Source organism: Saimiri boliviensis, chromosome 9 (assembly GCF_048565385.1).
Source record: "Saimiri boliviensis isolate mSaiBol1 chromosome 9, mSaiBol1.pri, whole genome shotgun sequence".
Classification (NCBI taxonomy): domain Eukaryota; kingdom Metazoa; phylum Chordata; class Mammalia; order Primates; family Cebidae; genus Saimiri; species Saimiri boliviensis.
In genome coordinates this window covers 31874673-31897169 of record NC_133457.1, presented here as the reverse complement: position 1 = coordinate 31897169, position 22497 = coordinate 31874673, and the positions used below count along the sequence as shown (strand labels likewise).

The 22497-nt window shown below is 42.5% G+C and overlaps 1 protein-coding gene across 7 annotated transcripts in view; it reads right to left on the bottom strand.

Annotated features, from left to right (window-relative positions):
• BTD (biotinidase) overlaps positions 1–22497 on the bottom strand; it is a 49436-nt gene that overhangs the window by 4644 nt on the left and 22295 nt on the right. For 6 of the 7 annotated variants that reach the window (XM_039480236.2, XM_003924942.4, XM_010335663.3 and 3 more), the window contains one exon: positions 5274–5538. In XM_039480236.2, the coding sequence (XP_039336170.2) occupies positions 5274–5538 (265 nt within the window). Of the gene's footprint in view, positions 1–5273; positions 5539–8064; positions 8339–22497 lie in introns of all 7 variants that reach the window. The other variant, XM_010335660.3, reaches the window with a different exon arrangement.

Below are 22497 nucleotides of genomic sequence, written 5' to 3'. Positions count from 1 at the left end.
TAGAAACAAGAACTCGCTTGAAATCTCCATTCCCCAGCTGGGAATTAGGAGGCTTCCTTCAGGACTCTGACACCCTTTTTTTTTTTTTTTTTTTTTTTGAGACGGAGTTTCGTTCTTGTTACCCAGGCGGGAGTGCAATGGCGCGATCTCGGCTCACTGAAACCTCCGCCTCCTGGGCTCAGGCAATTCTCCTGCCTCAGCCTCCTGAGTAGCTGGGATTACAGGCACGCGCCACCATGTCCAGCTAATTTTTTGCACTTTTAGTAGAGAAGGGGTTTCACCATGTTGACCAGGATGGTCTTGATCTCTTGACCTCGTGATCCACCCGCCTCGGCCTCCCAAAGTGCTGAGATTACAGGCTTGAGCCACCACGCCCGGCAGGACTCTGACACCCTTAAGGCCTTTTCCCACACCTGGCAACATCCTGTGCTCCCTGGTTGTGATGGCCTGGGACTCCCTGTGACATCTACAGCAACCCAAGGAAATACGAACAGGGCAGCCCTCAGCTCTCAGGGCTGGGGCGTCATTCTTCACTGCTCTCCACTTACATGTTGAAAATGTCAAGCTGGGAACACCAGCCCTAAGCAGCAAGGCGGAGAAGGCAGGCAGAGAAGGCATGAATAATTTAAATTAGCGAAGTCTGAGACACCTATTTCTGGAATGCATTGCAAACTTTTAAAATTTTTTCCTGGTTATAAAAATTTCAAAAGTTTAGCTGTAGAAAATTTGGAAAAGGGGGAAAAAAAACCGAATCATAATTCTGTAACAGGCACTTATTGTTAACATTCGGTTATTTTCATTAATTTTTCTCTCTCTGTATACGTGTATGTGTGTACATAATGGAGATAATAATAAATACACAGTTTTGCATCTTGACTTTTCTGATTAAGAACTTTCAGGCCGGGCGCGGTGGCTCAAGCCTATAATCCCAGCACTTTGGGAGGCCGAGGCGGGTGGATCATGAGGTCAAGAGATCGAGACCATCCTGGTCAACATGGTGAAACCGCGCCTCTACTAAAAATACAAAAAAAATTAGCTGGGCATGGTGGTGCGTGCCTGTAATCCCAGCTACTCAGGAGGCTGAGGCAGGAGAATTGCCTGAACCCAGGAGGCGGAGGTTGCGGTGAGCCGAGATCGCGCCATTGCACTCCAGCCTGGGTAACAAGGGTGAAACTGTGTCTCAGAAAAAAAAAAAGAACTTTCAAAACTAAGGCCGGGCACGGTGGCTTACACCTGTAATCCCAGCACTTTGGGAGGCCGAGGTGGGTAGATCACCTGAGGTCAGGAGTTCAAAAGCAGCCTGGCCAACATGGTGAAATCCTGTCTCTACTAAAAATACAAAAATCAGCCAGGCGTGGTAGCGGGTGCCTGTAATCCCAGCTTCTCAGGAGGCTGAGGCAGGAGAACCACTGGAACCCAGGAGGCAGAGGTTACGGTCAGCCAAGATTGCACCATTGCACTCCAGCCTGGGTGACAGAGTGAAACTCCATCACATACACAAACAAACAAAAGCCTTTCAAAAATACATCTGTAATGGGGCCACATTATATTTATGAGGACACTATGGTTTATCCTCTATTATTGGAATTTGAAATGTTCCCCGTTGTTCATAATAAAAAGAAAACTGAGCCTGGTGTGGTGGCTCACACCTGTAATCCCAGAACTGTGGGAGGCTGAGGTGGGCAGAGACAAGGTCAGGAGTTTGAGACCAGCCTGACCAACATGGTGAAACCCCATCTCTACTAAAAAATACTAAAATTAGGTGGGTGTGGTGTGGCGGGCACCTGTAATCCCAGCTAGTCAGGAGGCTGGGCAGGAGAATCGCTTAAACCCAAGAGGCAGAGAGGTTGTAGTGAGCCAAGATCATGCCACTGCACTCCAGCCTGGGTGACAGAGAGAGACTCCATCTTAAAAAAAAACAAAAAAAGAAAGAAAGAAAACTGTGGTGACCATCTTCATAGTGTACTCAAAACACTTACTGCATAGTTTTACACTTACTGTACACAAATCTTGGAGTGCCTGATTATTTCTTTAGAATAAAGTCTTAAAAGTGAAATTACTGGGTCAAAGGGTATACAAATTAAACGTTTGTTTTGTTTTTTGAGAGGCAGTCTTGGTCTGCTGCCCAGGCTGGAGTGCAGTGTCGTGATCTCGGCTCAGTGCAACCTCTGCCTCCCGGGTTCAAGTGATTCTCCTGCCTCAGCCTCCCAAGTAGCTGGGACTATAGCGCGCACCACCACACCCAGCTAATTTCTGTATTTTTAGTAGAGATGGGGGTTCACCATCAGCCATCAGGCTGGTCTCAAACTCCTGACCTCAAGTGATCCGCCCACTAGGAACAACAGGCCATACCATATAGCCTAGGTGTGTAGTAGGCTGTACCATCTAGTCTGTGTAAGTACATGGTACGATGTACGCACAATGACAAAGTGGCCTAATGATGCATCCTTTTCAGAACACATCCCTGTCATTAAGCAATTCATGACTGTATTTCAATTGGTATTCTCAGGAACCTCTTATAGTAACTTTGATATAAAACTTTCACATGAACTTGCCATCAATTTGTCTTAGAAGTTTCTTTGAAACATATAACCAGATGTGGGAACTGAGATATCTGTAAATTCTAAAAGTGATCATATCAACGGCTTCATCCTGGCTCCTGAAAAACAAATAGAGATGGAGTGATGCTGTGCAGCTGGCATGGCTTCAATAAAACCGTGTTAAGTGTTTCTTTTGGAGGCAGGTTGTTAAAAGGTGAATGCAGGATAATTCTGCAGCTCAGTGTGTCATTTGCCAAACGTCTCAGAATGGTCCTGTGGACAGGGTAGAGAAGCAACAAGCAGATGACATTTCAGGTGCTGGACTCAGTGCCATGCAGGCAAACATCTCTATCAAGAGGATGGCTGCCCTCTACGAGATCAGTGTCATCAGGAGGTCTGAGGGCACAGCCTGGGATTTTTTTACACTGACTTCAGCATAGACATAAATGAGGTGTGTATCAAATGTGTGAATGACGTGAAGGTAACTGATACTTGGGATGTCAGTAAAGATCCCTAAATAGTCCAACAAGCTGGGATGATGAAATTGAACAGCATAAATAAGAAGTCTTGCTCTTAGCTCAAATCAATCACCTTTATAAGTACAGGATGGCAAGAGCAGCATGTGTGTCTGCTCGTGTGAAAAGGTGTTTTAGTTGACAGCAAGTGCTTTGTACACCCAGTGAGACATGGCTGCCAGCGATTTTCTGGGACAACATCTAGAATGAGAGAAGTGAGAGTTCTCCACCCTGCCCTGGTTAGACAGAGTCAGGAGAGCTGCATATAGCTCTGAGCACAGAGAAAACGTAGAAGTCCTTATAGAAGGTCCTGAGGAACTGTGGAAGGACTGAGGATATACAGCTGGGGCGGAGTGGTGGGGGCAGAGAAGATGCCAGGGGGGCTGTGACAGCTGTCCTCAAAGGTGGAGAAGATGGCATGCTGTGGTAAGGGACACGGTCTGCTCCCTTTAGCTCTGAGGTCAGAACCGTGGCGGCAGTTGCAGGGAGGCTGACTGCTGCTCATTGAAAGGAAGACCTGTCTAGAAGTTCCTACCTTGGAACAAATGGGCCTGTGAGACTGAGGGTTCTCAGCCACTGAAGGTGTTCAAGGATAAACCGGATGTCAGGTTGGGACTAAAGAAAAGTGTCAGCCTTGCAAAAGTTGATCTTGGTTGAAAAAAAAACAAAACGTGTATCACTCATCAGAAGCTGGACCAAATCTTCAAGTTCCCTTTCTACATCATGTTGTACACACACACACACACACACACACACACACACACACACCCTCCCAACACACACAGCCTATGTATATATATATTATAGACTAAAATTTTAAAATGTAGCAATTTTTAAATTGCTGTGGTTGTCCAGGCCATCCTGACCACCCTGCTCTAAGGCAGGGACTGTTTGGGGCAGGACCTGCTAGCAGGGCTGGTTCTGCCCTTTGCATTCACAGAGAGCAGGAAAGTGTTGCTCATAATGAATGTACATCCTGTTGAGGCAGAGCAGAGCTTCCCCAAGCAGCCGCGCTTGGTCACCCCACGACCAGAGTTACAGCCCAAACTTCCCTTTGGGGATGTGTTTTCCAGCAGGGCATTTTCTTAGGCAATCTCTGGCACCAACGTTTCCCTCTTTGCCCCAAGCAGGGGCCTCTCCTTTGTCTCCACCCTTCCTGGAGGGAGCAGGAAATGCAGGCCAAGCAGGAAGCCTTCACAAAGGCTAGCACTGACCTTCCTTTTGTCAGTTTCGGGTCAATTCTGTCTGGGCAAAGGTCTCAGACTGTTCAGAGTCTGGTACAGAGACCGGAAATGGGTCCCAAACAGTCTGAAGGGAGCGAAACGGCAGTCTCACAGATGCTTTCTACTTCAGTTAAGCTTTGGACGACTCAGAGATGTCATCACGCCCAGGTGTCTTCAAAGTTTTCTGCACATTAGACTGCCCTGGGAGCCTTCAGAGAATCCCAATACCCAGTTCACATGCCATCCAGACCAATTACAACAAACCGTCCGGGATCCAGGCAGCCATATTTGTTTACAACTTGCCTGGTGATTCTTAGGTACAACCACACTTGAGAACTGGGGCTCTAGTCCAGGGCATCTCATACTTGCCGTGCAAAAGCATCACCTGGGGGATCCTGCTGAAATGCACATTCTGATTCAGCAGGTCTAGGGTGCCACCCAAGATTCTACATTTCTTTTTTTTTTTTTTTTTTTTTTTTGAGACGGAGTTTCGCTCTTGTTACCCAGGCTGGAGTGCGATGGCGAGATCTCGGCTCACCGCAACCTCCGCCTCCTGGGTTCAGGCAATTCTCCTGCCTCAGCCTCCTGAGTAGCTGGGATTACAGGCACGCACCACCACGCCCAGCAAGTTTTTTGTATTTTTAGTAGAGACGGGGTTTCACCATGTTGACCAGGATGGTCTTGATCTCTCGACCTCGTGATCCACCCGCCTCGGCCTCCCAAAGTGCTGGGATTACAGGCTTGAGCCCCCGCGCCCGGCAAGATTCTACATTTCTAACAAGCTCCCAGGGAATGCTGATGCTGCTGGTCCACAGACCACCCTCTGAGGAGTAAGACTCCTAATCCAAGTGACTAATTCAGCTCAGGTTAACTAGCTGGATGATTTTTCAGAGGAGTTGTAGGAAGTCTGGGATTACCCAACCACCAATCAAGAGGTAAAGAGCAATTTGCTCTGTTCTACAAGAGAAACTCAGGTTCTCATGAGCATTTCTTGCCTTTTGGGCTGCAGTCATCACTTGCTGTTCATAGATGTCAAGGTTCTGGTTCATGAGCTCTAAGGCCTGCTGGCGGCTGGTGAGAGCCAGAGGGTTGGGACTCAAGATGGATGGATGCTCGTACACGGCAGCCACGTAAGATTCAGCCTCGTGATGTTTGGCCACGCACTCCTCCCCGGTGTGGGCTCCCAGGGCAACCACGTAACAGCCACAGAGGAAAAGAGCAAGCTTACTTCTGGCTCCAGACATAATGCAGACCATAAATCTGGAATGTAATGGGGCAAGAGGAAAACAGCTGAATAAAGAATCCTGCCAAGAATTTAACGTCCGCAGCTGTGATTTATTAATCCCAGCAATTAAACTCACCCGCAGTGATACTGCAGCTCAAAGAGTTGTTTCACGTTCCTAATAAAAGAGTATGTGTTTCTCTCCAAACACGTAGCAAGCCACGTTTAAAATGGCTCACTGTGTTAATAGTCTGGTTTTAGAACATTTCCAAAACAGACTCAACGTTTGCCATGATTTTCTTACCCAGTGTTCAGCAAGACTGTAGTGCGTCACTACCCACTTTTCTAGCTGTGCACTTAAATTTTAAGGAATAGTAATCATCCAGAATATTTGACATAACTCTGTGATATCTTTCACACCCTACCCTCTGCCCTCTATCCACACAAACGTGCTACAGGTCGGCCACCCGTACCAGCTGTGATTGTCACGATCTTAATAACACAGCTTGGCTTTCCTGGTCATCAAAATCTGATGGATTACAATTCTCCTTGTGTTTCTTTGGTTAGTAATAAATATTATGAATAACTCTTCCTTTATTCAGCACAACATGATTTATTTGGTGCCAAGAAGCTGCTGACTTCTACATAAATGCCAATAGCTACTTTCCTCTATAGACAAGCAAAGTCTCCCAGTAAAGCATGTTATTTTTTCTCCTTGAACTTGAGAGCTGCCATTGCACATCATCACTTTCTTAACCCCATCTCTGGGACTCCAAAACTCTTGCTCAAAAGCATATCTATTTGGAAAGGAAATCCTTTTGCAGTGATAAAATGCAATTTTCTAGAAGATAAACTACAAATTTCCAGAGAGTAAACTCAGCTTCATAGCTTCTACCAGAAAAGACTAGAAATAAATGACACTTGTGTGTGTCTCTCCTTCCTCCCAGAATAGGAATGTTCTTTCCAAACACTCTGTGTTACTGTTTTAGAGTAAATAGTCCAATTCTGCCTTTAAAAAATCAGCCTGGCCTCCCAGCTGAAGCATCCTCTTGGGCAGAGATTTACTGGGTAGTGTGCCAAGGCCGGGCCACCTGCCCGGAGAGATGTCCTGGGGCTGACCAACTGCTCAGGAATCTGGATTAAAAGTCAAGATAACAAAGACAAATCAAGGAATCATATTGCTGCCCTTTAAAAAGAAAATGACACCCTGTCCAGGTCTCAACTCAGAACTCCTGTGTTTGCATTTTAAAACCAAATTCCCTAGGCTACAAATTTATTTTTTTGTCAAACAAACCATAGTTATTTCCAGCAACAGACTAAGCACTAAGAATGCTCATCTTGTCAAAATTAAATATTCCTCAGAATTCAAAGTATTCTCCCACCCCAACTGCTCCACCTCAAACCGTTACTTCTTTCCCCAGGGAATAAATGTACCATCCAAACACCAAACCCCAGGATTTGCTCCCATTCATCTGGGATACTGTAAACAATGTTTTAAGATAAGAACAAGGAGCCTTTGAGTGAGCAGTCATGAGTTTTCTAGTAGAAACAAAAGTATAATTGATAAGCTTTCTTATCTGAATTTTGTCTCTAAAGACAAGCAAGGAATAATTTAAAATGTCACCAAAATCCATTTTTCCATTCCATCTTTGGTTTCACAATGGTAACAGAAAGTGGTTTGGGGGGGTGAACTTTCATCTTTAAAGTCATACTGACAATATTTCTGAAGTATAAGGCAGAGGTCTCACTAAGAGGTGTGGAAACTGAGGCAGGAGAGGAGCATATGAATCAGTCTCCAGTGGAGGCAAGTCAGGAGTGCTTGGGGCCAAGACTGGCTTTCACACTACATCGCTCTCTCAACTGAGAGCTGCGTACCACAACATTTAAGTCTAAAGGACTTGCAATCCAGCAAAATAAAGAAACCGTAGAACCTGCAAGGTATCACATTTCTTTCTATCTTGAGAAAATAAAATTTATTTTACAAAAGGAGCCTGCTAGGAGAGCTGTAAGTGGCAATCATTTATGTGTGAACAAAGGTAGGTCGATAATAAGAGGTTATGCAGATTCAACCAGGTATTTATGCTTGAAAGAACAAAGCTTAATGAGGTAGAAGAGAACGAGTAATTATAATAAAAATAGGTCTAGTCAGCTGGCCCTCAGTATCCATTGTTTCTGCATCCATGGATTCCACCAACCTTGGATTGAAATTACTGGGGGGGGGGGGCAGAGTGGGGGGGAGAACATAAAAATAACAGCCCAACAACAAAAAATAACAATTAAAAACCAATACAATATAACATTTATATAGCATTTAGGTTGTATTAGGTAGTGCAAGGGATCTAAGATAATTTAATGCGCAGAGGAGGAAGTGTTTAGGTTATATGCAAATTCAACACCATTTGATATAAGGGACTTGAGCATCTGAGGGTTTTGGGATCCACAGCGGTCCGGAACTAGTTCCCAATAGATACTAAGGGACAACTGTATATCAATTTGCGCTTCCGAAAGAAACATTTTATCCAAATTAGCAAAGGCTGCTTTTCTGTCTTTGGCATCGCACATACCTTCTCAGGAAAGAGTAAACAGGGTCTGAGGCAAGGACTCGGAAGGGCTGGGCAGGCTGCATCGGGAGCTGCTCAGTTGTAAAGTGGCAGGACTAGAGGCAGGACCGAAGGGACCCGGGTCTCCCCCGATGCCTTCCAGCAGCTACCAGGGGCTGGCCCGTGAGGCTATGCACAGGATGATGGGAGTGCGGGGCTCCCTGCGAACAAGGAGCTCTGGAAGTCATGGGGTTCTTGGAAATACAGCAGCTGACCCATCTTTAGAGCTGGTCAGGACCTGGACCATAAAGAAAATGGTAACTAGAGGTGTGACAAGGTGGCAGTGTACTTGCTTTCCTTGAAGGGCACCTGACAGGAGAGTAAACTGCAAGAAGGGCCCAGTGTGAATGCACAGTTGAGGCAACCATGTGCAGGCCCCCGAAGGGCACACTCTGCCCTCTGAGATAAGGGTCTTGGCTCGTGAGGTGCCCTAAAGCCCACTTCCAGCGAACAGCAGAACCAGGAGGGTGCTGGCTTCAGACAGCCATGCAATGCCCAACTGTGGGCCAGCCTCAGAGGTAGGTGTCAGGGGTCCAACAGTGGACAAGACAGATCCTTCCTCGTGGGGCTCATGCTCTGGATAACCACGTCAGATGGTGATAAGTGCAAAAGAGAAATGAGGCAGTGAAGGTGGTAAGGTGGTGTGAGGGGGACAATCTTAAGCAGTGCGGTTAGGGAAGGCCTCGATGAGAGGGTGACATTTGAACAGAGGCCTGAAGGAGGTTCAGGAGGAAGTCACATGGCGGCAAAGAGAATTACAGAGAGATAAATGACAGGAACCTGCCCAGTGGCCTCCTAACATCCTCCTGCATTTGTCCTCATCCTCTTCCATTCTGGACTCATAAGAGGAGATCCAGAGAAAGCCTAAGTCTACCAAGACACACCTTTCAAACTCTTCCAGTGACTTCCCAGCTCATGCAGTGTAAAAGTCAAAGTCCTTACAATAAGCCAATAGAAAGTGTCATGAGACAGCAAACGCTGGGCAGGTGGGGAGAGACACAGAGTGGCTTCTTTAAGCAAGCATCCTGATCTCGAACGGCCCTACAGAAGCTTCTTGTTTCCTAAGAAAAACATTCCCCCAACTCCAGTCCTGATCAGGAAGGTTTTTTTGTGCATCTAAGAGGAAAAATCAGTCTCAATTACATGGAAATCTATTTCATGTAAATTTGGTAACATGTCAATCACTAGATATTTTTACACACAAGGGATTTTTCCTCACCTTGCTAGATGATTCATCTTAATAATTAACTGTGTTTCCTTCCCAGCTATGCTATTATAATAGTGCCTCTTGCAATAAAATGATTATTATTAAGGCATTCTTAATAAGATAATTTCAGACGCGGGTATATACATTAAAAAAATCTTTAAAAGATACATAAAAGATTTTCTAATAAGAGATCTTGTCATTCTTTACTTGTCAGGGAGAACAGCAGTCTTATGACTAGGAAAGGAGGCAGGAAAAGTTGGCAGAGGAAATGTCACATCCTGTGGAACAAAGCCTAAGGGACCTGCTAAATCATTAGGAATCAGCATAGCATACGTTTCTATGCATAGTGACAGAATGCCAAGAAAAACACTCAGAGTTCCAACAGTTTTTAAACTATTCTCATGAATTCGAGATTTCCTTGTCTAAATCCTTTTACATAAACAGGGGAAATAACGTCTCTCTCTACCTAATTTACATGATCTGAATTGAAAGAAATCACAAAAATGATCTTTTATTTCCCAGAAAGTCTTCTAGCTGCCTCTTGTTATCTGGTTCGTGGCATCTGAGTGTGCCGGTCATGAGCTTCTCCGGGACTGGTCTCTGCCTGGAACAAGAAGTTCCACGAAGGTTCCAGTGTGGGCAGCTTTGCTCAAACCCACCCACTACCGAGACGTTTGATGTCTCATTTGGAAAGGTCAAGTGCAAACACTTGTGCGCGGCAGCTGATGATTTAAGCCTGAACTCACCAGCAACCATGAAGTTATCAAGCTAATATGGCCTCTGAGTTGGCGTGGTAAATTTTAATTTCACTTAAAAAAAAATTCCAGCTATTATTTTCAAAAAAGAGAATGATATACAGAAGTGTAACTGTGAGCTGTGCATTTGATTAGCCAGTTTCTGCTCCAGTGGCTAGAATAATTTATCCCAGGAAACTGTGCAATCAAAGGATCTTGACATTTTAACTGAAACATGTTATAGCTCTCTTTTCCTCAAATGAGAAACTGCCTCCACAATTTACGTCTAATAAAACTTCTTCCTGAAATGCCCAGGTATTTAACAGAAGAAGGCTTTTTTTGCATGTGGAATTTGAGTAACAGTGTCTTTCACTTTCTATAGACAGAAGGAACCCCAGCTGAGACTGATTCTCAGACAGTTGCTACTGCCACTCCGTGGACAAACTGAGTATCATTAACCCAAGTGGCTACCCGTGTGACCTCCGGTATCTCAATAGAAGAGCTATTCTTAAGCAGTAAATGGATGGCTTTTTCCCTCCTTCTCCTTTTTCGTTTCTAATACTTCATCTATCTCTTTTACAGTTAAAGAAGACCCAGAAAGCATTTGATTTTCAAGATTTGAGTTTCACGAAAGCTGTTTTTTATTCACCACACTCTCACAATGGCATCTTTCATATTCACAAGTTTGAATTTGTTGCAATTTCTTAGAATATGAGTGGATGTAAAAAGTGATGCTGCCCATCCCCACTGTGACACACAGCGTCTGCATGGGGAAATCTGTTCGAATTAAGGGATCTATAGGGATAAAATTTTATATCAATGCCACATTGCTTTTTACATGCAATGTAAACCATTTTAATATCCATTATTTTTATCTTCCTGCCACACAAAGCAAAGAAAGCAGACGGTAAAAATTCTATTTTCATGGTGAGGGAAAACTCCAGGACTGGTTAGTGATGAGAATGAGACTGGAAGCCAGGTCTCCTGGCTTCTGGGCCAGACTGCCTAGTGCATGTTGAAGAACCAGGGCAGTTTAGTGGTGAGGCTTTGAGAGACCACTGCGGAGTCTTCAATACAGCTGCAGGGGAATAAGCACAAATTTCAAGGTATCTCTCCCAAGGGAGATTCTGGGTGATCAGACCAGAGCAGAGGGTCTTAAATGTAAGCATGCTATCAGAGCCACCTGAGGACTTGAACACACAGATCTCTGGACCCCATGCCTGGAAGTTTTGGTTGAGTAGGTATGGAATTGGCTCTGAGAATCTGCATTTTATGGCAAATTCCCAGGTGATGCTGATGCTCCTGGTCTGGTTCATACTTAGAGAACCACTTGACTAAAAGATAAAGGAATGTATTCTCTGACTCCTATCTTTCCCTTATGTCAAAGAAAGTTATGAGTCAGAAACATCATCTTCATTTCTCAAGTGTCTCTCCAGTAGGACTGACGGAATTCTGGCAGATTTCAAAGTGTTTCTACCATATTAAGTGAAAATAAGCTGGCCGGGCGTGGTGGCTCAAGCCTGTAATCCCAGCACTTTGGGAGGCCGAGGCAGGTGGATCACGAGGTCGAGAGATCGAGACCATCCTGGTCAACATGTGAAACCCCGTCTCTACTAAAAATACAAAAAAAAAAAAAAAAAACTAGCTGGGCGTGGTGGCGCGTGCCTGTAATCCCAGCTACTTAGGAGGCTGAGGCAGGAGAATTGCCTGAGCCCAGGAGGCGGAGGTTGTGGTGAGCCGAGATTGCGCCATTGCACTCCAGCCTGGGTAACAAGAGCGAAACTCCATCTCAAAAAAAAAAAAAAAAAAGAAAAAAAAAAAAGAAAATAAGCAGCAAAGAAAGTATCACACTAGATACCTCTTCCTCACACTAGAGGGAAAAATCTCCCCTAAATAATTGGATCCAGGTTAATTAAAGGACTCAGTGCTTATCTTAGGCATGACAGGGATACCACTGAAGAACCAGGTTGTTATTGGTTTTCATTTAAATTAAGTTTCTGATTAAAAAACAAACAAACAAAAACAGGGGCAATATGGTAGACTAGATAATCTGAAAAATCTTTCAACCATATCCTGCAAAAATGGAACATTATTTTTGAATGCATATTTGAGTTTGCAGGAAAAATAAGGGGAATCCTGGGTGTTCAAAAATGAATTGTGAAAAAGTCTTAAACTATTGATTAGAGATCTTGACCAGGCAGCAAGGAAAATACATACACATAAGGCTTTTCCACCATCAGTCAGTCCTAGGACAGATGAATGGTGGGGGCACTTCTAGCTACTCTGTTCTTCTGGAATGGTTATGGCTTCCAAAAACCATTGTCAAATTCTCTGAAATGAGTTTCAATGGGTGTCAGCAAGGAATTGCTTTTAAAGGCCTTTGGGCAGAGGTTGCGGTGAGCTGAGATCAGGCCATTGCACTCTAGCCTGGGCAAAAAAAGCAAAACTCCACTCAATAAATAAATAAATAAATAAGGCTTTGGGAAATTTGTCCCCCATTTCCTTCTTGGACTACCTTAAGGAACCACCCCGTAGAGAATGAGGACCTGAGGGCTTGACATCCAGAAGAAAAAGAACCAGTACATGGAAAATCTGATATCCTAGAACCACATGTCAAAATTTTCAGGGAAGATGTGCTCAGCAATGTGGGCAATGTATTGCTTTCTGTGATTATTAAATGTATGATGGATACAACATTGCTGATTGTATAGTGGACACAACATTTCTAGATGTATGGTGGATACATCATAACTGTATGATGGATACAACCTCTCTAAGCCTGTGGTGGCTACAGAATCTCTAAGTCTATGGTGGATGTAACCTCTCTAATCCTATGGTGGATACAATATCATTATATCAAGTCCCATTACCCTTGTGCTCATCTCCACCAAGAGTCAGGAGTGAAAAATGCAGATGGAGATGCTCAGGATGCAGAGAGTAGAGAACAAAAGGATAGGTAATAGGGCCAAGGAACCCTGTTCCCCAAATCAAAAGAATAACTCTTGGGGCTGGGTATGGTGGCTCATGCCTGTAACCCCAGCATTTTGGGGGGCCACCTGACGTCAGGAGTTCAAGACCAGCCTGGCCAACATGGTGAAACACCATCTCTACTAAAAATACAAAAATGTAGTGTGGCATGGTGGTGGATGCCTGTAACCCCAGGTACTCAGGAGGCTGAGGCAGGAGAATCACTTCAACCTGGGAGGTGAAGGTTGTAGTGAGCCGAGACCGTGCCACTGCTCTCCAGCCTGGGCAACAAGAGCCAAACTTCGTCTTAAATTGCATCATTGCACTCCAGCCTGGGCAACAAGAGCAAAACGCCGTCTCAAAAAACAAAACAAAAGAATAACCCTTAATAGGATAGGCTAGAAACACTGGCACTAGATAATATTAGAAATTATGAAAGAAACAATTAAAAAAACTAAAGTAAACCACAGTGCTGGAAATAATACACTAAATGCCACCTTCTCCTGTGCAGATGCCAAGAGATATATATTTGGGTGAGGCATAGTCAAAATTACCCAGAGAGACCAGGCATGGTGGCTCATGTCTGTAATCCAAACACTTTGGTAGGCTGAGGCAGGAGGATCGTTTGAGCCCAGGAGTTCAAAATCAGCCGCGGCAACATGGAGAAACACCGTCTTTTTTTTTTTTTAATTAGCTGGACATGGCCGGGCACAGTGGCTCACGCCTGTAATCCCAGAACTTTGGGAGCCTGAGGCGGGTGGATCACAAGATCAGGAGTTTGAGACCAGCCTGACCAACATGGTGAAACCCCACCTCTACTAAAAAAAAAAAAATATAAAAATTAGCTGGGTGGGGTGGCATCTGTAATCCCAGCTACTCAGGAGGCTGAAGCAAGAGACTCGCTTGAACCTGGGAAGTGGAGGTTGCAGTCAGCCGAGATTGGGTCACTGCACTCCAGCCTGGGTGACAGAGCAATACCCTGTCTCAAAAAAATAATAAAAAATAAAATAAAATAAAGATAAATTCGAATAAAAAAAAATTAGCTGAACATGGTGGCAATGCACTTGTAGTCCCAGCCACTCAGGAGGCTCGAATTGGGAGGACTGCTTGAGCCTGGGAGGCAGGGGTTGCAGTGAGCTGTGATTGCAAAACCCTGTCTTAAAAAAAAAAAAAGATAACCAAGAGAGAAACAGCACAGAGCAGGCAAATGGGTCCTGATGCCACAGCTCCTGAGTACCTGTGGAGACGCTCTTGATCCACGCACAGAGGGAAGCACGGTGAGCCAGCATGCTGCAGCTGCTCAAGGGTGTTTGGTTAGAGGGCAGAGCTCAACTGAGAATGACAGTAACCTTTCCAGATCTATTGACCAACTTCGCTGTCTTCTTCCCCCATGGCATGGCAGATGTGTAGAAAAATGATTACTATCTCTACTTTTGCCTCTGTCCCTGAAGGCATTGGGCATTTTTGTTTTCTTCTGCTTTGGTAAAATAAGTAACTATGCGCATGCCTTTCTTCCCCTGACAGAGGGTTCCAATTCAGCTATAGCTGTATTCTGGTTCTAACACAAGTGCCATTGCCCTCTGCCATCTAGACTCTTAGTAGGGTGGACATATGACTGGCTCCCCTACCCCTAGTTTTTTCTTTTTTCTTTTCTTTTTTTGAGACAGGGTCTTGCTCTGTCACCCAGACTGGAGTGCAGTGGCATGATCATAGCTCACAGCAGCCTCAAACTCCTAGGCTCATGTGATCCTTTTCCAACAACCTCCCAAGTAGCTGGGACTATAGGTGCATGCTTCCACGTCTGACTTATTTTTTAATTTTTCATAGAAATGGGGTATTGCTATGTGGCCCAGGCTAGTCTTGAACTCCAGGGCTAAAGTAATCCTTTCACCTAAAGTGCTGGGATTATGGCTGTGAGCCACCATGCCTGGCCTTTGTCCTACAGCTTTTCCTGGCATGAGTCTAAGTCCTCCAGAGCTGGGGCTCCCTGAGGGTGTTGGGAGTACAGGGTTAGGTACTAGAGGTTTCAGCATCTTCCAAGATGGTTGTAGGTGCAACATTTCTCAGCACTAGAGGCAAAGAACTAGAGGATATTCTAGTTCCTTTTGGGAAGAAGATACTCTTAAAGTAGAAGAGCACTGATGATACACAGAGCCAGGATTTCACCCAAATCTGTTCTGACCAAAAGCCCACATGCTTTTTAATGCAACCACATTCAAAATAGTGGTGGGGGGGGAGGGGGAAGTTGACTGAATATGGGATGACTGACTAACAATAGGTATAGCAGCATCTTGGGCCACACACAAAATAAACTGAGAATCAGGAGCTGCATATCAAATGTGAGAAAAACTAGCATAAATTAGAATTAGGTATCAGATACTTGAAACAACTTTCTAAAATTTGGAGCACTTAAAATAAAAGAAGAAACAGATTGACAAATTAAAAATTACATGCAAAATATAAACATCAAGACAACACTTATAAACGCAACGAAGAAGAACAGATTTTAACAAGAAAATCATAAACAGACACTTCAGAAGGCTTTGAACTTACGAACAAAATAAATTAAAACTGGTACTACTCAAAATATTAACTTTGGAAAAACATTAAGGGATAAACTAGTAAAGTGATAAAGAATAGCAATGTCTTTCTAGTATAAACAAGTTTGAAAACTCATATTATGAGTCACAAACAGTATATTTCTGGGACCTTTACCTTAGAAAGTCATTCAAAAGAAGGAAAAAAGATATTTGTTGAAGTAATGGCATACATGGAGGTAAAGAATACAGACTTAATTTTCCACACATCTGAGTTGAAATCCTGCTCTGAAGTTTACTTGTTATATAATATTGTTATATTTAACATAACTAAACTTAAATTTCTTCATCTACAAGTTGAAATAAAAACATCTGATATGGCTGGGTGTGGTGGCTCACATCTGTAATCCTAGCACTTTGGGAGGCCAAGGTGGGAGGATTGCTTAAGGTTAGGAGTTCAAGACCAGCCTGGAAAATATAGTGAGACCCTTTTCTAAAAAAAATTCAAAAAATATTAGCAGAACATGGTGGTACACACCTATAGTCCCAGCTACTTGGGAGGTTTAGGTGGGAGGATCACCTGAGCCCAGGAGTTCAAGACTGAAGAGAGCTATAATTGCACGACTGCACTCCAGCCTGGGCAACACAGTGAGACCCCATCTCTACCAAAAAAAAAAAGTTAAAATCTGATATAAAATGCCTCATGTTTAGTCAGTTGAGGCTAGCTGAAACTGAAGAACAAATCCCAATAGATGACATCTGGAAACAAACAATATCCAATAGAATAAAATTAGGAAAATAAATGAATATCAATCAGTCAGGTGGAATATTAAAAATACAAAAGATAATTGCGAAGACTCTGAAAATAAAATATGCTTAAGGTGTGGTAAACAATGACAAATTTTATATATTTACTGTGATAGTAGCTCAGTTAAAAATGTATGCATGTAAACAAAGATTGAAAATGAATGTGAATAAATGAAAGCATGCAGGCTATTTTATGAGGATTTAAAATGTCTTCTTAAATGTTACACTGTTTTTCTAATAAATGAAAACCCTAAGGAAAAAAATCAATAAATGGCAGACTTCAGGTTTTCAGTCCAGCCTGTAAGGAGCTTGGAAGTTGCCACACCATCCTAACAAGCAGATCACCAAACAAGGTGAAAACCAGCAGCTCCTCCTAGACACATCAGGGACTTGAGGTCACAGGGCAAACTGCTGCCCCCTGTATTAGAGAAACACAAGTGAATTCAGAGAGTCACAACTTACCAGAGCACAAACTCACAAGGAGAACCTCTATGGGAACCAATACTGGGGCAGGAAAACCTAAAATGTAACAGATTAATTGCTGGAGGCTCAGTGTGGATGAGTCAGTCAAAAACTCCAGAGAGGCCCAGTCTTAGATGAAGGTACTCTCACTTTTGTGAGTTTTACCTCTAGGAGCTCTACCAGGTTCTCACAATGAAGACTGGAGAAAAAAATCCTCCCATGCTTCTGGCAGAGGAAGAGTAACCAAAGCATTCTGCTCTTTAGCAGGCCTCTCCTCAAGAGAAACTATTTTTACCTGAACCTAACCTACTGGGGTTTTATCAAAGCCTAACTGACCTAGGGAAAGGGAAATACCCAACTCTAGCCCCATTCTGTCCCACCTGAGCCGGGTAGGGGACTAAGAAGCACTTGTAAAGTTCACAGTCCAGAAGCCCAGGCTCCCTAAAGACTGAGGTCTAATTATAAGACAATAAAACACTTTCCCTACCACCACATTTCAATTAAATGCGTTTCTACTGCAGTTCCGTTACTCAGAACATCATGTCCAACTTTCAACAAAAAATTACAAGGTATACTAAAAGGTAAAAAATAGAATTTGAAAACAGAACAAACATCAGAACCAGAGACAGGCCAGGCACAGCAACTCATGTCTATAATCCCAGCATTTCGGGAGGCCAAGGTAGATAGAAAGCTTGTGGCCAGGAGTTCAAGACCAGCCTGGCCAACATGGTGAAACCCTGTCTTTACTTAAAATACAAAAATTGGCTGGGCAGGGTGGCACACGCCTGTAGTTTCAGCTACTTGGAAGGCTGACACACAAGAACTGCTGGAACCCAGGAGGCAGAGGTTGCAGTGAGCTGATATCACACCACTACACTCCAGCCTGGGTGTGAGAATGAGACTGTTTCAAAACAAACAAACAAACCAAAAAAAACCCAGAAGAACCAGAGTCAGATATGGCAGGGATGTTGCAATTATCGGGCTAGCAATCTCAAATAAACATGATGAATATGCCAAAGGCTCTACTGGAAAAAAAAAAGGAAAAGAAAGCAAAACCCAGACAACATGCAAGAACAGATGGGTAAGGTAAGCATTAAGCATTTTTGATTCTAAGAAATAATAAAAAAAGAAATGCTTGAGATTAAAAAACACTAACAGAAATGAAGAAGGACTTCAACACATTCATTAGCAGATTGGGCTTTGCTGAGGAAGAAATCCCTGAGCTTGAGAACATGACAAGAGAAATGCCCAAGACTGAAAAGTAAAGAGAAAAAAAGACTGCAAAAAAGAAAAGAAAACAAACCAACAGCGGAACTACAAAAGTTATAAATATATACAATGGGAATACAAGAAAGAGAAAGAATAGAAGCAATATCTGAGGCAATAATGACTGAGAATTTCCCCAGACTAATATCAGACATCAAACCACAGACCGAGGAAGCTCCGGGAATACCAAGCAGGGTAACTGCCAAAAGAAAACAATAATACAAAATAAAAAAATCCACAGGTAGGCAAATCATATTCAAATTGCAGAGAAGCAAAGGTAAAGAAAAAAATCCTGAAAGAAACCAGAAGGGAAAAGCATCTTATCTATAGAGGAACAAAGATAAAAAAGATGTCTGACTTCCCAGAAATCATGCAAGCAATAAGACAGTGAAGTAAAATATTTAAAGCATTGAGAGAAAAGAAGTACCAACCTAACATTCTGCATCTGTATTAGTCCGTTCTCACACTGCTACAAAGGACTACCTGAGGCTGGGTAATTTATGAAGAAAAGAGGTTTAATTGACTCACAGTTCCACAGGCTGTACAGGAAGCACAGCTGGGAGGCCTCAGGAAACTGACAATCATGGTGGAAGGGCAAAGGGAAAGCAAACACATCTTCACATGGCAGCAGGAGACAGAAGGAGCTAAGTGGGAAGTGCTACACACTTTTAAACCACCAGATCCCATGAGAACTCTAACGTGAGACAACACCAGGGGCATAGTGCTAAACTACTAGAAACCATACCCATGATCCAATCACCTCCCACCAGGCCACACCTTCAACAATCGGGATCACAACATGAGATCTGGGTGGGAACACAGGGCCAAACTATATCAACATCCTACAAAAGTAACCTTCAAAAGCAGAGAAATAAGCTATTTTCAGGCAAAATCATGTGACAAAATCATATACAATGCTCAATTAAAACAACAACAATCAGAAAAGGAGTGGAAGCCAAAATACCTACAGCTAACATCATAGTTAGTGGTGAGAAACTAGAAGCTTTATACTAAGATCGGTAACAAGGTAATGATGTCCCTTCTCACCACTGCTTTTCAACATCGTACTGTAAGGCCTAGCTAATGCAAAAAGCAATGAAAAGATACACAGACTGGGAAAGAAGAAATAAAACTGCCTTTGTTCACAGATGAAATTGTCATCTATGTAGAAAATTAAAATGAATTAATAAAACACTCTGGAACTAATAAGTTATTACACCAATGTTGTAGGATGCAAGGTTCATATGCAAACATCAATTTATTTCTCATATATCAGTGAAGAACAGTAGGGTTTTAAATTTAAAACATAACACTATTTATATTTGTACCCTACATATGAAATATTTAGGTATAAATCTTTTAAAAATTTATAAGATCTGTGTGAAGAAAACTACAAAACTGTTGAAAGAAATCAAAGCAGCACTAAGTAAATGCAGAGACTCAATATTTAAGATATTAGTTATTGCCTACAATTTAATCTATAGATTCAGCAAAATCCCAATCGAAATCCCAACAAGTTATTTTGTAGGTATCAACAAACTGATTCTAAACTGTATATGGAGCAGTGGCTCATGCCTGTAAACGCAGCACTTTAAGAGGCTGAGGTAGGAGGATCATTTGAGGCCAGGAGTTTGAGACCACAAGCCTAGACAAAATAGAGAGACCTCTCTGTGCAAAATTAAAAACAAAAAATTTAAGTTAGCTCAAGAAGGTGGTGTGTGCCTGCAGTCCTGGCTATTCAGGAGACTGAAGAGGGAGGATCACGTGATCCCAGGAGTTCAAGGTTACAGTGAGGTATGATCATGCCACTACATTTCAGCCTGGGTGGCAAAGTGAGACCTGTCTCTAAATAAATGCATAAAAATAAATTGTACATGGAGAGGTAAAATACCAAGATCAGCCAACACAATATTGAAGAGGAACAAAGTCAGAATACTCACACTACCAACTTCCAGACAAAATGGTATTTTACCAATTGGCCAAAGAAGAGACAAATAGATAAATGGAACAGAATAGACAATCCAGAAATAACAACAGCAACAAAGACAATCCAGAAATAAACCCACATAAATACAGTCAACTGGTCTTTATTTATTTTACAGATGAGGTCCCACTATGTTGCCTAGGCTGGACTCAAATTCCTAGGCTCAAGCAATCCTCCCACCTCAGCCTCCTAAAGAAAACTATGGAACTCTACTGAGTAGCTGGGACTACAAGTGTGCACCACTGCACACCAGGCTACAGTTAACTCATCTTTGACAAAGGAGCAAAGGCAATGCAATGGAGCAAAAATAGTCTTTTCAACAAATGGTGCTGGAACAACAGGATACCCACATGTAAAAAATAAATCTAAATAAAATCCTATACCCTTCATAAGAAGTAAGTCAAAACTCATCACAGATCTAAATGTAAAGTGCAAAACTATAAAACTCTTAGAAGACAACGTAGGAGAATATTTAGATGACTTTGGTTTTGGCAAAAAAGAATTGTTACACTGAACTTCACTAAATGTAAAACTTCTGTTCTACAAATGAAACTGTCAAGAGAAGAAGACGACAAGCTACAGACTCAGAGAAAATATTTTCAAAAGATTTATCAGATAAAGGAATGTTAACCAAAATAACCGAGAACTCTTAAAACTCAACATAAGAAAGTGAACAACCTGATTAAAAAGTAGGCAAAAGATCTGAGCAGATATCTCACCAAGGAAGATAAATAAATGGCATATAAAGTTATGAAAAGATGCTCATCATCATAGGGCATTAGAGTATTGCAAATTTTAAAAAATTAGATATACTATTCACCTATTAGAATAGCCAAAATCCAAAACACTGACAAGACTATTAAATGCTTAGTTTAGTGGAAGGAAAAAACAAAAACAATTTTTTAAAGACAAAATGCTGTTGAGAATGTAGAGCAACAGGAAGTCTGATTCAATGCTGACAGGAACACAAAATGGGACAGCCCCTTTGGAAGACAGCTTGGCATTTTCTTACAAAACGAAACATACCCTTATCATATGATTCAGCAATCACATTCTTTGCATTTACCCAAAGGAGTAGAAAACTTATGTCCCCACAAAAACCTACACATGGATGTTTGTAGCAGTTTTTTTTTTTTTTTTTTTTTTTTAAATGGAGTTTCGCTCTTGTTACCCGGGCTGGAGTGCAATGGCGCGATCTCGGCTCACCGCAACCTCCGCCTCCTGGGTTCAGGCAATTCTCCTACCTCAGCCTCCTGAGTAGCTTGGATTACAGGCATATGCCACCATGCCCAGCTACTTTTTTTTGTATTTTTAGTAGAGACGGGGTTTCACCATGTTGACCAGGATGGTCTCGATCTCTTGACCTTGTGATCCACCTGCCTCGGCCTCCCAAAGTGCTGGGATTACAGGCTTGAGCCACCGCGCCCGGCCTGTTTGTAGCAGTTTTATTCATAGTTAACAAAACTTGGAAGCAACCAAGATGTTCTTCAACAGGTGAGTGGATTAATAAAGTATGGTACATTCAGACAACAGAATATTATTCAGTGCTAAAAAGAAATCAGCTATCAAGCCATGAAAAGATACAGAGGAACTTTAGATATGTATTATAAAGGAAAGAAAGCATCTGAAAAGGCTACATATTGTATGATTCCAATATATAACATTTCCAGTGGTGGAAAAAGTAAAATTGCAGAGATTAAAATGATCAGTGGTTGCCAAGGGTTAAGAAAGAAAGAGGTGAATCCTAAAGCAAACTATGGACTTTATGTAATAATAATGTGTCACTGTAGGTTCATTGATCATAACAAATATACTATTCTAGTCCAGGATATTGATAATAGGGAAGGCTATGCATGTGTTGGGACAGGGAGTATATGGAAACTTTCTGTACTTTCTGCTCAATTTTACTGTGAGCCTAAAACCACTTTTTAAAAAAGCATTTACATACTAAAAACAAGTAACTGAAAACTGGAGTGGTGAAGTGGTACTGGAACTTGTCTCAGTCTTGATATCCAAGGGGCTTAGATTCTAATGACCATGAAGGACAGAAAGATAAGATGCTGAGGTTGGAGTGAGATCTGTGCATATAGCTAGAAACCTTATGGAATGATTCCTTTATTGAAAAGATGGACAAAAACAAACAAATATCTGCCTGCCGGCCAAAGTAACTATCTGACATAGAAACTTGCATATCTCATTTTGTGCTCTGAACAGGGGAAAAAAGTTAGTCCTTGAAAGTCATAACCAACATAATCAAAGGTTTTCCATATTTGGGTTCATGATTCAAAATCTCACAGCATACATGACCCAGGTAACTGTATGCCAAGAGATGAGCACAAAGTGATTTTGAGATTTTAATAGTCCTAACATGCCTGGAAAAGCCTATCCTCATACTCTATTCCTGAAGACTCAGTGTCCTGGGTTGAAGAACAA